At 40.5% G+C, this 15,180-nt stretch overlaps 1 protein-coding gene across 5 annotated transcripts; it reads left to right on the forward strand.

The window, feature by feature from the left end:
* The first annotated feature begins 59 nt into the window (after nt 1–59).
* Nucleotides 60–5,449, forward strand: yipf2 (Yip1 domain family, member 2). Of its 5 annotated transcripts, none has more exons than XM_037793111.1 (9): nt 60–220; nt 567–635; nt 1,226–1,422; nt 1,527–1,607; nt 1,788–1,875; nt 3,259–3,375; nt 3,499–3,665; nt 4,584–4,766; nt 4,854–5,449. In XM_037793111.1, the coding sequence occupies exons 2-9, from the start codon at nt 605–607 to the stop codon at nt 4,941–4,943; spliced, it is 954 nt and encodes a 317-aa protein (XP_037649039.1). In that variant the 5' UTR covers nt 60–220; nt 567–604; the 3' UTR covers nt 4,944–5,449. The 5 variants fall into 5 exon arrangements, with proteins under 5 accessions (XP_037649039.1, XP_037649041.1, XP_037649040.1 ...); XM_037793113.1 differs by having other exon boundaries at nt 62–344; nt 459–635; XM_037793112.1 differs by having other exon boundaries at nt 63–458.
* Nucleotides 5,450–15,180: the final 9,731 nt, after the last annotated feature.

The raw sequence follows: 15,180 nt of genomic DNA on the forward strand, positions 1-15,180 counted from the left end.
GCAATACACCGTATGTTATATTTTAATCAACAAACAAGATATGGTTCACGTGACATCTTTGTTTACGTGGTGACGTGTACCGGAAGTCATGCTGACCAGGTCCAGAGCAGCAAACTGACAGACACAACGGTGTCGCTAGTTATTAAAGACAGGTGTTAGCAGTGTGTGGGACTACTTTCTATCGGTTTATTAAACCTTCACGGACTGCGTTGTCATTTATGTAAGTCAGCTACCTTTCACATGTTCAAACTAATGAGTGGGAGGGCGACTTTAGCCTAACGTTAGCTGCTATTAGCTAGCTGTCATCACCATCATCATCATCAGGAACATCCTGCTGCGGGCAGGTAGGTTTAACTGTCTCTGGGTGGAGGACAAAGCTACGGGCAGGACTGTAACTTGTCTTGATGACATTTTGACATTACTGAACTTTTAACTGTATATTACAATTAACTTGATAGGTGAGCTTGCTGCTTGGCTAAATGAAAAGATGTATTGATCTGTAAAGAGATGTGGTACTAGCCTGCAGTACGTGAACGCACCTTTACCTCAGTGCTCATCTTCTCCAGGTCTTCGTGGATGAGGTTGCTGTTGGATCACTGAAGCAATGGCCAGTCCTAATGATCTACAGTTCCAAGGTAAAGACTGAAGTCATTTAATCCTCTCAGCTGTCAGTGTTTGTTAGTTTTCTCTGCCCACACTCTTTCTTCTCCATCTGCCTGGCTTTGCTTTTCTCTATTCCCTCCTCAAATCCTCGATGCTCCATGTCTCAGATCTATGCAAATAATATAAATGCATGCATTTATAAGAATGCAAGAATAGTGTAAAATAAGAATATTAGTTTAAATGTAGTGTATAAATAAATGCAGTGTTAATGCCAGAGTGAACCAGATTATTGCACAGCTGAATTACTGCACCAAATTATTGCGCTGTTAAGTCAGTATTGCACAATTGAAGATATAATAAATTATGGGGTTATAGCTCCTGATAGGGGTACACAATTATACATATATGTTGTGTGTTATATATATATATATATATGTTTATGTATATATATGTGTATGTGTATATGTATATATATTAACGTATTGAGGACACATTGAGATCGGATCTTTCAGACCACATTCAGAGATGGTACAGGTATTGGTAGACAGGCATTCTCATTTTTTAAACGATACCCAGCCCTAACCACTACTAACTCCCTGTGTTTCTTGATGCACGTGTGTAGAGTTTGAGGAAGCAGCAGAGCTGTTGTCTGCAGACCCGGGGGCCTCCACACTCAGTATGTCTGCCTCCAACACCAGCAGCACCACTACAGCAGCAGCAGCAGCAGGAGGAGGAGGAGGAGGAGGAGGAGGAGGAGGAGGAGAGGATGTCAAACTAGACCTCTCGGATGATGAGGAGGGTCAGGAGGAGAGTTCAGAGGTGCGTAAAGTATCTGTGTTGACCTGTGTCGCCGTGACACCAGTTCTCACTAAGTCGTGATGTTTTGAGTGGACAGCAGCTGAAAGATGTGTGTGTGCTTCCAGCTGTTAGGAGGACAGAAACCAACCAGTGGCTTCTGGACCTTCGAGTACTATCAGTCCTTCTTCAATGTTGACACAATGCAGGTACGAGCCCCTCCCTCTCTCTACAAACACACTGTTTATACAGCCGCAGTTGTTACTGAATAACATGCGAGTGATCTTTTATGATAAACCGATCTCAGAGAAATAAATAGACGCATTTTTTCATCACGATGATTGCTTTTAGTTTGTTGTTTTGCTTGACACCCCCATCATGTGATGCAGGTACTGGACAGAGTGAAGGGGTCAGTGATGCCATTACCTGGAAGAAACTTTATCAAACACCACCTCAGGAGTAACCCAGATCTATATGGTAAGCCGGTGGAGACGTGTTCCATCTGAATGTGTTTGTGTATGACAAAGTATACCTCTGGGGTCTGCAGGGACCCCGGTCAGTAGGATGAGGGTTAAGGAAATGTCCGCCCGGTAAATGATGAATTAATGGACAACCCTGAATAAAACTTGCTTAGTCAAGGCTCTTTTTATTCAAGATAAATGTGCACAGTCAGCATATACATGCATTAATATCTCTACATCGATTCAAGTCAATTAAATTTTATTTGTATAGCCCAAAATCAAGAATCACAAATTTGCCTCGGGGGGGCTTTACACACCCTTTTAACAGGGAAAAAAATGTTAGAACCTCAGGAAGAGCAACAGAGGAGGAATCCCCCTTCCAGGATGGCAAGACGTGCAATAGATGTCGTGTGTACAGAGTAACAACATAATGAAAATACAACATAGACAATCCATATGACAAAAAATAATACATGCAATGTGAACATATGTGAGAAGGTGGATCCAGGAGGATGTCAAGCAGCTTCCAGACATCGCCAAACAGATAGAGCCTTAGCAACGCGACCTCCTCTCCACGCCAGATAGGTAGAACCAGAGCAACATGACCTCCTCTCCATGCCAGATAGATAGAGCCCGAGCAACACAGCCTCCTCTCCACGCCAACCAGATGGAGCCTTAGCAACACGACCTCCTCTCCACACCAGATAGGTAGAACCAGAGCAACATGACCTCCTCTCCACGCCAGGTAGATAGAGCCAGAGCAACACAGCCTCCTCTCCACGCCAACCAGATGGAGCCTTAGCAACACGACCTCCTCTCCACACCAGATAGGTAGAGCCAGAGCAACATGACCTCCTCTCCACGCCAGATAGGTAGAACCAGAGCAACATGACCTCCTCTCCACGCCAGACAGATAGAGCCTTAGCAACACAACCTCCTCTCCACGCCAGATAGATAGAGCCAGAGCCCAAACAGCACGACCTCCTCTCCACCATGAACCTAGAGAGAGGACCATATTAATCGACTGGATTAAAATGGAGGCTCTGCCTCTTATCTCCCTGTTGCCATGGTGAATCGTGGTATCGGAGCTCCATTGATGATGGCTGTTTTGTATGTTCAGGTTCAACCTACTCAGAGTTGATTGATCGGAATCTAGTCAGCTGTTCTGAGTTTCCCTCCTCAGGATTAGTCAACTCCGAGTTCCGGCTTAGGCTCAGAGTTTGTTAAACCTGCTTTCTGAAAGTTTGTGATGACATGTTTTTGTAGTGTTGTTTAGTTTTAACGGCTAGCACCTCTGCGTTATGCAATGTCCTCCAGTCAATGTGAGTTTTGATCCGTTCCGTGACTTCTTCTCTCCCTGTGTGTGTGTATGTGTGTGTGTGTGTGTGTGTGTGTGTAGGTCCATTCTGGATCTGTGTGACACTGGTGTTCTCAGTAGCCATCAGCGGGAACTTGTCCACCTTCCTCAGTGAGATGGGAAACTCCTCCTACCACTACAGACCACAGTTCCACAGAGGTCAGTCGTCCATGTGGTCTTTGATTCAGCTGAATAGTATATTATACACCTGAAGTTGAAGTTGGTCTTAGTTTGACTGAGTCCTGCTGAGTCTGCTCTCTCTGTCCTGCGTTTTGCTAACAGTGACCATAGCTGCAGTAGTGATCTTCATGTATGCCTGGCTGGTGCCGATCGGTTTATGGGGTTTCCTGACCTGGCGGCAAGGGACTGAGAGGCAGATCGGAGGTTATTCCTTCCTGGAGACCGTGTGCGTCTACGGCTACTCCCTCTTCATCTATATCCCCACCTCGGTGAGTCCATCGCTCTCTCCTGAGTTCTACTAGTGGGTGTCAGGCTCACAATAAGACTAACTATCCCAGTATAGAGCACCGTGTGTATTGGCTTAATCTTCAGTGTAAAGGTGACACAAGGGGAAGAACATCTTTAACACCTTGCCATCTCTCCACCTGGTAAAAACCGTGATCAGACCAGTAAAGATAGATAAGTGCAGTCGGAAATGTCATATTAAAGCTACAATTGATAAAATTCAGCCACTAGATGTCCCCTCCCGTTCCATTACGTTTACTTCAGAACAAGTGGTTGCCAGTTCGCTGCACAACCTGCATATCTGTCATTATGCCTTTGCATTTACTGGACTACTCGTGGACAATCATGCAATTAATTAATCATAATTAAATATATATAAATAATCATGATTAAATATATATATATTCAACCATGATTAATATATATATATATACATATAGTTACATTTCATCCCCATTGTGTAGTAAAAGAGCATTTAACAAGAACACACGGAATAACTTTTGTTTTTGGAATCAGTTGCTGATAAAAAAAAAACTGCTTTTATCTGATTAATAATTGATTAATCAAAGTAATAATCAACAGATTAATTGATTATCAAAATAGTTAATTGTTAGTTGCAGCCCTAGTACAGCTGAATTCATGCTAAAATCGTCCTGCGGTTAGTCCATTCTTTTCACACTACAAATGCACACCAGAGTCCTCTTGGACGCTGACTGAGACCCGTCTTTTCAGGCGGACTCGGTCCAGTTGTTTAGTCCGCACCCGAGTTTGATGGACAGCTTTAACATCGCCCTAAACAAACCAAATGAACCAGAGTTTGATTAAAATGAACCAAACATGTTAAATCTGAAATCACCCTGAGAAGACTTCACTAACCAATAATGTAACCCTGTCATCTCCAGGTTTTGTGGATCATTCCATATGAGTGGTTGCGCTGGACACTGATCCTGATCGCCATGGTGATCTCTGGCTCAGTCCTGGTCCTCACCTTCTGGCCCGTCGTCCGTGACGACACCAAGGTGATGGCAGTGGCTACCGTCGTGACCATCGTGGTTTTGCATACGCTGCTGGCTATCGGCTGTAAGGTCAGTGGGCCGCGTGGACGGGCCTCGTATCAGTTGTACACTTTTAACCTTGACAGAATAGTACATTTTTTTTCTCTTTTCTTTCAGATGTACTTCTTCCAGACAGCAGTCCACCTACCATCACCGACCACTACATCCCCTCCGATTCACACAACACTGACCACCAAACCCCACTGACCAACAGAAAGGAGTGCTGGCAGCAGGGAGAGAGGAAATGAAGGATGTATCTGTTGTGTTTGGGAATCACATGCAGATATGAAACCATGTATAGACAGGCGGTTGAGGCAATGTTGATTATTGCTATTGCGTGATCTGTTTAATGCTCATGTGATGAAGGGCTGGGATGGATGGATGGATGGATGGGTGTGTGTGTGTGTGTGTGTGTGTGTGTGTGTGTGTGTGCGTGCGTGCGTGCGTGCGTGGTTGTTTGTCTAATTTATCCTGAGGTAGTTCTACTGTAACTGAAGTAGCACTCGTTCACTGCAATACTTGTACATTTCTACTGTGATGTTTCGGGATGTGGTTGCATCAGTCTAGCATGGCTTCTCTAACACTGTGATTTCCCCTCGAAGATTCATACACAAGTTTAGAAGAAGAAGACATTAAGAATTACTCAGTAGAGTATCAGTAGAAGGGAAAAACTGTAAGACTTCTAAACCAAATACAATCATGAAACCATGCTGCGACCGATCGTTCCTTCTTACGAGATATCAGATGGACAACAACACTTAAAGGTCCCATAATATATAAAAGTGAGATTTTCATGTTTTTTTTTTTATTATAAAGCAGGCTTAAGTCCTTTGTAAATACTGTGAAAGTATTGAAACGCTCAATCTACAGGGAAATATACATAGCTCGTATTCAGAAACTCTGCATTTGAAACAAGCCGTCAGGATTTCTGTCCATTTTGTGATGTCACAAATTTACAATATTTAGACCCTTTACACAGATTCAAATGTGTCCCAGTTTATTCCTGGTTGCAGTGTATGGGAATGTCATCATCTGACAGGAAGTACACATGGACCCAAGCTGTTGCCTAGCAACGCAATTCTGTTGCAATTTCGTCGCAATTCCATCAAAATGCGCTAAAACGGAGCGTTTAAGACGGAGTGTAAATACAGGCATATTAAGGCAGACAGTATGAGGAAAATAAAGATTTTTTTTAACATTACAGCATGTAAACATGTTCTAGTAGAAACACAAAATACAAGTGTGATCCTGAAAATGAGCACGATATGGGACCTTTAACAAAATAAGTTAAACCAGGCTGTCGCATCACATCAGTACTTGTTAGTTTGATAAATCAATTGTTGGTTTGAAACAAAAAGGTACTCATCCAAGAAGGTGATGACAAAACACCTGGTTTGGGTGTGCCCAGATGTTTCTCATTCCCAGGGCGTCAAATGCCAATGCACAAGTCACCCCTTCAGCATCTGTATTAGGGATGTCACGGTGAGGACGTTTTCCCACCGGTTAATAAACTTGTGACAACACTGCTGTTACCGATTACATTGGACATTTTACAAGAAAAGATGACGTTCAGTATATGTAGAGGGCTTACTCTGATCTTTAGGGGGGGGGGACCGAAGGAGATGTAAAGAAGTGTCTACACTCTAACAAAAAAAAATGGAATTTACATAGTTTTTGCGGATTTAGATTTAAGGACAAGAGAAATCCCATAATTTACATATATATTTATTTTGCACCAAAAGTGTTTAAATTGTGGATAACCTTGTTTGTTAACTTTCTGATAATTAGAGAACCGTACTGATGTGCTTATTTTTGAAGAGGATATCTGTGTCTTTAGGAATGGGTGGTCATCCCATACAGGTGGACTTTGAGGGCCCCTGTCTCCTGAATGGTTTGTTCAATCTGGTCAATCAAACCACGTTCTAACACTCTGTCATATGTAAGGGATAATGTACAGCGAGCTGCTCATTGTTGTGAAAGAATCCCCGACAGGTCGATTCTGCACCCTGACGCCCTGAAGGGGACAACGGAACAATGACCCGCTAGCTGTACATTATAAATATAAATGTGTTATTACACGGCTACTTACTGAAGAAATCAATAATTTGACACAAAAACGGTCCTCCAGAGTCCGACATCAGAGCTGCGCCCATAGCAACGGTCTGTTATAGAGAAATTACAGCCCGCAGAACGCCGTGATTGACCAATTACAATCGAGTATTAAACACAGCCGTGTAATAAAGGTTAATGACATGTATTATGGATTTCTGACAGAATGCCCCTGGTGTGTCTCAGCCACAGGCTGTATAAAAGCGAGTCCCTACTAAAACATTACGTAATGCCAACGTTGCACTTTGGTCATATTTTTAGTAAGTCACAATGTTACCAACAGGTGACGTTGCTCTATGGTTGCAAAATAACCAGCCCTCACAGAGTCTGTTCTGCAGTGTTGAAATAACATTATAGAATGACGTAAATACAATGCAATTTAACAACGTAACAATTACGTTACGTCACAGTCCTCATCCTTACTTCATTAGAAGCGTTACTGGGAGGTTGTCAGAACGTTTGTAAATGACATGCTGGCTTACATTAAATGATCTATCTATCTGTCGGTCAAGTCAGTCTTTATTTATAGAGCACGTTTAAACAAACACAGTGGACCAAAGTGCTGGGCATGTACATAATACAAATGAATTCAAAGCTAAGAACGGAGTAAAAACAATGAACTTAATATGCACATAGTAGCAGCACAACAGAGGATAAACTTAATCAAACACAAGCAAGAAGAGGTGGGTCAGCAGTAACTTAAAGGTCCCATATTATAGAAAGTGACATTTTCATGTCTTTTATATTATAAAGCAGGTTTAAGTGATATATAAATACTGTGAAATTATCGAAACGCTCAATCCACAGGGTGATACACACAGCCCGTATTGAGAAATTCTGCATTTGAAACAAGCTGTCAGGATTTCTGTCCATTTGTGATGTCACAAATATACAATATTTAGACCCTTTACACAGATTTAAATGTAAATATTCTAAATGTGTCCCAGTTTATTCCTGGCTGCAGTGTATGTAAATAACATCAGCTGACAGGAAGTACACATGGACCCAAGCTGTCGCCTAGCAACATAATTCTGTTGCAATTTCGTTGCAATTCCGTTGAAATGTGCTAAAACAGAGCGTTTATGACAGAGGGTAAATACAGGCATATTCAAGCAGACAGTATGAGGAAAATAAAGGGGTTTTTGAACATTACAGTATGTATACATGTTCTAGTAGAAACACAAAATACAATTATGAACCTGAAAATGAGAACGATATGGGACCTTTAAGTCCAACCATGTAGTAAACCTAACTATAGTGGTTTTATTGCCTGAACCTAAGCAAACGTTTTTGTTTAAACTACAACATTAAGCACGTGTTTACTGCGAGTGAAAAGTGACTCAGAGGGGTCTGATAAAGCCTCAGTATGTGAGGTGGGATGAGAAATTGTTGGATAACCTCACACTGATGCAGTTTCGACAAAACCAAATGCAGAGCTGCTGTTCAGAGCTTCCGAACACGGTCCAGTGATCAAGTGAGGTTGTCAAAGAACAGTGCTGTTCCTCGTCTTTTTCACCACTGCTGGGCGTACTGTAAAGACTGTAAGATAAACAGCCATTATTCAATGTATGAGTAATAATTCAGCGTATTGTTAAATGTGCTCTGCTTTTACAAGCAAGTTGTTCTCTCCTAAGACAGGTGGTCTTGCTACTACAAGCTATGATTCCTTATAGACGTCAGTCATGGAAATGAAGGACAAAAGAGGGTGTTTAAGACAGTGAAGGTGCGGATACTTACTGAGTATCTGTTGGGGATCTTGGCACCGTGATGTACAGGTGTCTTCAGGTTGCCCTTACAGTGGGGACACTGGCCTCTGGCTGGGAACACATGAAAAACTTGATGCATGCTTAGTAAATCTTGCTTAGGTTAATGCTGCACTAAACTTTTATACCTTTTTATATTAAAGCTGCAGTGGGTAGAAATAGAGCAAATATGATTAAAAAAACTATACCTATATCATGACAGTAGTGCATGAGACAGGTAATCTGAAAAAAAATCATGTGCCTCTGTGCCCTCTGGTGTCCTCCGGTGCTCCTAATGGCATGTTCAAGATTTCCCAGACGGGAGGAAAACAACCAATCAGAGCCGAGCTGGAGCCTTGCCGTCTCTGAGCAGCTGTCAATCACTCGCAAAATCCGATCAAACGGTTAAACTAGGCAGCGCTGATCAAATACGAATCAATATTATGTTACGTTAATGTCTATTTCTTGTGTTACACACACACATTGACTACCTACTCCCTCATGCTGTGATTCATTCTTGTATTCATCAAAGTGAAGACTGACCAGAATGTAAAGTTTTTATCACAGTTAATTGACCATGATTAACATCATATCAGCAACATTACTACAGTTTCGATGTCTATCTGTAGAATATGTTATGGAGATGAAAAAGTAAAGACTTATTTTTAAATCAACACTTCCTGCTTTCATTTAGAAATAAAAGCCCTCAAGGGTTTTTTCTATGGACAGAATATCTTCATTTGTTAACACAAAGCTTTTATTCTGAAATATGTGCCGAACAGTGTTGTAGAACATGCAGTGACTTGGATGAATATAGTACGGGGTTCTAATTGTGGATTATTACTATTATTTACAAATTACCACACGTTTCTTAACCTTTCTCTGTCTAAAATAGATATAAATGACATTTATAATGAAATGAAATGGCCATTATGAAAGACGATCTCTATGTAGAAGAAAGGGCTGACAGCAGCAGCTGCAGTCGCCACACAATGCAGCAGCTGCCACGCGACGCAGCAGCCGCCACACGCTCCTGACGTTCCCGGTGTGGATGAGGCGTTATACATCCTGATCAAAACAGGAAGGAAGTGATAAAGTAGTAAAGTCCGCCTCTTGCTTGATTTTATTGGCTGACTAAGTCAAGTGAGGCACTGACGAGCGGTGCGACTCCGCGTCTGGCGCTGAAAAAGTTGAGAATATTTGAGCTTTTCCCTGACATGTCCAAAAGTAACGGAAGAGGGGTGCCCCGTGCGTTGGTCTCTGACCGAGTGACGAGTTGGGAGTGAGAATGTGTTGCAGAAGCACACGTTCCTGCAGTGGATGTTCAGTTTCTCACCTCATCTTCAAAGTTGGCTGTTCTCAAAAAAGAAAGAACAAGTTGTGTTTTCTGATAGATGGTGATGAATGGAACATCGTCCAACCTTGTTCTGAATATATCCATTATAAGAATACTGATACCTGTTTGATCTTGTGTTGTGTCTGATTCAGTTGCATTATAGTTGGTCTCAGAACTCCTCTGCAACAGCTGTGAAGTAAGAGGTAAACTGAAGTAAACACTCCAAATACAGCAAAAGCAGTGGAAAAGAGCACAGTCTAAAAGAATATGCCCAAGTTTTGTAAGATGCCAAATTTATCAAGACTAAATCATCTCCACTTAATAAGACCCAATCACAAAACAGCAGTGCAGTCATCGTCTCCAGTGCTCCATGCTAACATGTTAGCATTATCAGTATGCACAACAATGCATTATGTTGTGTTGTGTTTTCTGCCCTGAGCTGTTGCTTAAATACAACTATCAGTGAGCATCCAGTTCTGTCCTGGAGCTCTGGATAATTGTTGGGTAACTTTCTTGTTATGTTCTTATTACCTCAGAAGGTAAGAGGACAATCTCCACTAAACAGAATACATATTTGAAAACCCAACTCTTAAGTTTCATCAAGTGCAAATTGACACCATATGCTCTCAAACAGCAACCTTAAAATGATTTCTTCAACATGAGTTACAAATAAGACAATCGTAAGAAACAATAAAAAACATTGGAGGAGTTTGGATTTCAATCAAATTAGGGATGTTAATAATTAACCGATAAACGACATGAAGCATTTTAACCGACACAACACTTGAATTACAATATGCTGAAAGGTTATAATGGAATTTTTGCCCAATGGTGCCAAAAACATTCTGCCTACTGCAGGTTTAACTCAGGTCTTAAAAAATAGAATGAAATAAGGTGACCATTAAATGAACTGAAAACAAACCAACATATTTTGTGCATGAACACATCCTGGAAGTCAGCAACGAGATACAAGCTGTCAGATTCACACAGGAAGCGAGTTTGACCCCATGCTGGGGTGTCACATGTCCCTTCTCAGTTTCCAATCAGCACTGCTGTTGTTCAATAATAAAGTAGACCAGACAGACTGCAGGATCACCATCAGCAGAACATAACAGTCTATTTGACTGTGGTTTTGTAAGAAATGTTTTAAAGGTCCCATATTGTAAACAAATAGATTTTCATGTCTTTTATATCATAAAGCAGGTTTAAGTGCTTTATAAATTCTGTTAAACTATCAAAACGCTCAATATATGGAGAAATACACACAGCCCATATTTAGAAATTGTGCGTTTGAAACAAGCCGTTAGGATTTCTGTCCATTTGTGATGTCACAAATATACAATATTTAGACCATCAATCAGTTTTAAACTTAAACATTCTAAATGTGTCCCAGTTTATTTCCTGTTGCAGTGTATGTGAATTATATCAGCTGACAGGAAGTAAACATGGACCCAAACTGTTGCCTAGCAACGCAATTCTGTTGAAATGCACTAAAACGGAGCGTTTCAGACAGAGGATAAATACAGGTATATTCAGGCAGACAGTATGAGGAAAATACGTTTTTTTGGAACATTACAGCATGTAAACATGTTCTAGTAGAAACACAAAGTACAAGTATGAACCTTAAAATGAGCAAAATATGGGACTTTAAGATTCTAACACCCACTGTAGACGTTCCATTTTTAACTGTTGTTACGTCAGTGATCCGCCACAAACTGAAAATGAAACACACGCTGTTCTAGATTTTTAACTGCTTACTCTAAATGACACCTACAACTACAACACCCCTGCAAATACTTTGGCTGTTTGGATTACCACTGGGAAGCTACAGGATGATATAAAAACCTCAAAAAAACAATAATGGACCTGCCCTTTAAAGGGGACATATCATGCTCACTTTCAGGTTCATGTTTGTATTTTGTGTTTCTACTAGAACATGTTTACATGCTTTAATGCTCAAACAACACATTATTTTCCTCATACTGTCTGTCTGAATATACCTGTATTCACCCTCCGTGTCTGAAATGCTCCGTTTTAGCACATTTCAATGGATCGGCAACAGAATTGCGTTGCTAAGCAACAGCTTGGGTCCATGTTAACTTCCTGTCAGCTGATGTCATTCACATACACTGCAACAGAAATAAAACTGGGACACATTTAGTATGTTTACGTTTAAAACTGTGAAATTGTCTAATTATTGTAGATTTGTGACATCACAAATGGATAGAAATATTGACGGCTTGTTTCAAACGCACAGTTTCTGAAATTCTGTGCGTGTTTCTCCCTAGATTGAGCGTTTTGATACTTTCACATTATTTATATAGCACTTAAACCTGCTTTATACTATAAGATACATGAAAATCTCACTTTTTACAATATGGGACCTTTAAGTATAGTACCTGAGTAAATGTACTTACAGTTACATTCCTCCACAACAGTCGCAACCTGGCAACCTTCTTAATTAATACTTCAGTACTACCTGTTATTTACCTGCTGTTTGTCTCTGGCCATCCTGCGATCCAGAGCACTCTGACGCCGTCTGGCCTCCCAGTGCATAGCCGACATCCTGATACCGGTACAGTACAGCAGCTAGAGGAGGCAATAACAGCTCAATACTCACTATGGAATGATCTCACTTTGTTAACTGAACAAAAACAACTGTGGTTTGCTCACACATTAGGCACGTAATGCCTGAAAACAGAGCCATGAGGAGGTGCGGATGTCTCGTTATCTCTCAGAACACTTGAATTTCAATATGCTGAAAGGTTATCATAGCACTGAGATCTGGGTTTTTAGTTCAGACCTGCGGGATTGCTTGACTTTACCGTCTTTCGGAGGCTCTAGTAGGTTCAGTTTCAGAAGCTCCAAAGTTGGGCTAAATTTTAGCGAGAACTGGGATGGCCATTTTCAAAAGGTGTCCCTTGACCTCTGACCTCAAGATATGTGGATAAAAAGGGTTCTATGGGTACCCACGAGTCTCCCCTTTACAGACATGCCCACTTTATGATAATCACATGCAGTTTGGGGCAAAAAAACAGTTTTTTTTTTTTATGAAGTATAAATGTGTTATTGTCACCTATTCTAAAATGGTGTATTTGAATATTTCTGCATACTGGGGTCCCTAAACAGTCTTGGAATTACATATATTGGGTATCACTGTAAAGCTGAGACTCTGGTGGATCCAATGAGCCCAACTGTATTCATGTGTGATGATGTTAGTCCCCATAGTAGCCATTTCATTGTAGTGAGACCATTGTTTTTTAAACTTGACCTCACTGTATAAAATGACCTGTGGTGACCTCTAGGATAATCACAGCCTCATGAAACTCTACAGCCACAAACTAGAGACCTAGAGCATTCAGAAGATGGATGGTTTTCCTAGCTAGATTGATCAATAAGGGGGTTTATGAGCAGTTTACAACCACAAAAGTGCTCACCATCCAATCGAAAAGCCGAAAACTGCAATTCTTGCAGCAAATCTCCAAATGTCAAAAGTTCTTTTGATCCCAAATCACAGCATTGCTGTCTCTATGGTGTTCCTCAAGGTCTTGGTGTCTTAATGTGCTATTTTGGAGGGATTATTGATCTTTTTATCAATTCTCCAGTGGTAAAAAAAAGGTTAAATTTAGCACCAAATATATGTCAAATCAACCCAAAAATTGCTGCAACAACTTATGAGACATAACAGAGCATGGGGATGGACATCATATATACTTCGTTCGTGATGTTCTAAACCCTTGTACACTTTTACAATTAATTTGAAATAATGAATTGATTCATTCATGTTTATTTATGATTTATGACTAGAAGAACTGCTGAGCAGTATCTCAAATAATAGATCTATGTAATCCTCAGGTTCCCAGCTTTCAGATGATGTTCACCACTTCTATGTGACATCTACTGTTGATCTGCTATTTTCCCCTAAAGACCCCCTAAAAAAAAGACAAAAACGGGCCTATTGTGGGTCTCAGAGGGTTAAGCGTCAAAAGTTAGCAGGTAACTTAAAATACAATACAAGATATTTTGTTCCGATACCACCAGGATATTCAGACCTGCTTCCTCTCTGTCTAACTGCATTGTATCTCCAGTTTTCGATGTGACGTCAGAGTTACCTGATACACTTTAACTCCCAACCACTGCCACCAGCTCCTCTGATTACTGATCTCTTCCTGTATTACCGACTCTCGGTGCAGCACCTGTCACCTGGCGCACACTGAATATCCTATCACAGCTAATCCACATTAATTGCATGTAAATATACCCAGCCTGCATGGATTTACATTTGATATAATCCTGATACAGAATGCAGAACATATGTTTTCAAATGATACTACACATAATCCAAAAATTAAGAATATCATTTCACGTGACTTTTTTTTGTGTGTGTTTGTAACAAAAATCATATAAGGCATTTTATTGTAACCCTCTGTGGATATCAAAGTAAAGCAACAAACGAGGCTTTCATCAAGGAGACCGCTGTTCGTATCCCATGCATTAAAGGTCCCATATTGTAAAAAGGGAGATTTTCATGTATTTTTATATCATAAAGCAGGTTTAAGTGCTTTTTTAAATACTGTTAAACTATCAAAACGCTCAATATACAGAGAAATACACCCAGCCCGTTATCAGAAATTGTGAGTTTGAAACAAGCTGTCAGGATTTCTGTCCATTTGTGATGTCACAAATATACAATATTAAGACCATTACATGGTTTTAAACGTAAACATTCTAAATGTGTCACAGATTATTTCCTGTTGCAGTGTATGTAATTAACATCAGCTGACAGGAAGTAAACATAGACCCAAGCTGTTGCCTAGCACGCAATTCCGTTGAAATGCACTAAAACGGAGTGTTTCAGACAGAGGGTGAATACAGGTATATTCAGACAGACAGTATGAGGAAAATAAAGGTTTTTTTTATCATTATCATGTAAACATGTTCTATTGGAAACACAAAATACAAGTATGAACCTGAAGATGAGCACGATATGGGACCTTTAAGTTTCACTTTCACTTTACAATCAGCTGATAGTTCATGTAATTTTAAGCACAACCATGTTGTTTTTTCCTAAACTTAACCAAGTGTTTTTGTTTCATTCGAAACATTAAGTTAACTGCGACCGAAAAGTGCCGCTGAGGGGTCTGACAAAGCGTCAGTATGTGACAAGTTGGGATGAGAACGTGTTGACCTTTACAATTTTTAAATCTGAAAAAAAAAAATGGCTTCGTGAAGTCATCACAGTCATGTACAGTGGGCT

Source organism: Sebastes umbrosus, chromosome 14 (genome assembly GCF_015220745.1).
Source record: "Sebastes umbrosus isolate fSebUmb1 chromosome 14, fSebUmb1.pri, whole genome shotgun sequence".
Classification (NCBI taxonomy): domain Eukaryota; kingdom Metazoa; phylum Chordata; class Actinopteri; order Perciformes; family Sebastidae; genus Sebastes; species Sebastes umbrosus.

Excerpts from the sequence above, each read along its gene's own strand:
- yipf2 (XM_037793111.1), top strand. The coding sequence starts at position 605 with ATGGCCAGTCCTAATGATCTACAGTTCCAAG. Across the intron at positions 3,376-3,498 it reads CAGACCACAGTTCCACAGAG|TGACCATAGCTGCAGTAGTG; the intron begins GTCAGTCGTCCA and ends TTTTGCTAACAG. Across the intron at positions 4,767-4,853 it reads TGCTGGCTATCGGCTGTAAG|ATGTACTTCTTCCAGACAGC; the intron begins GTCAGTGGGCCG and ends CTTTTCTTTCAG.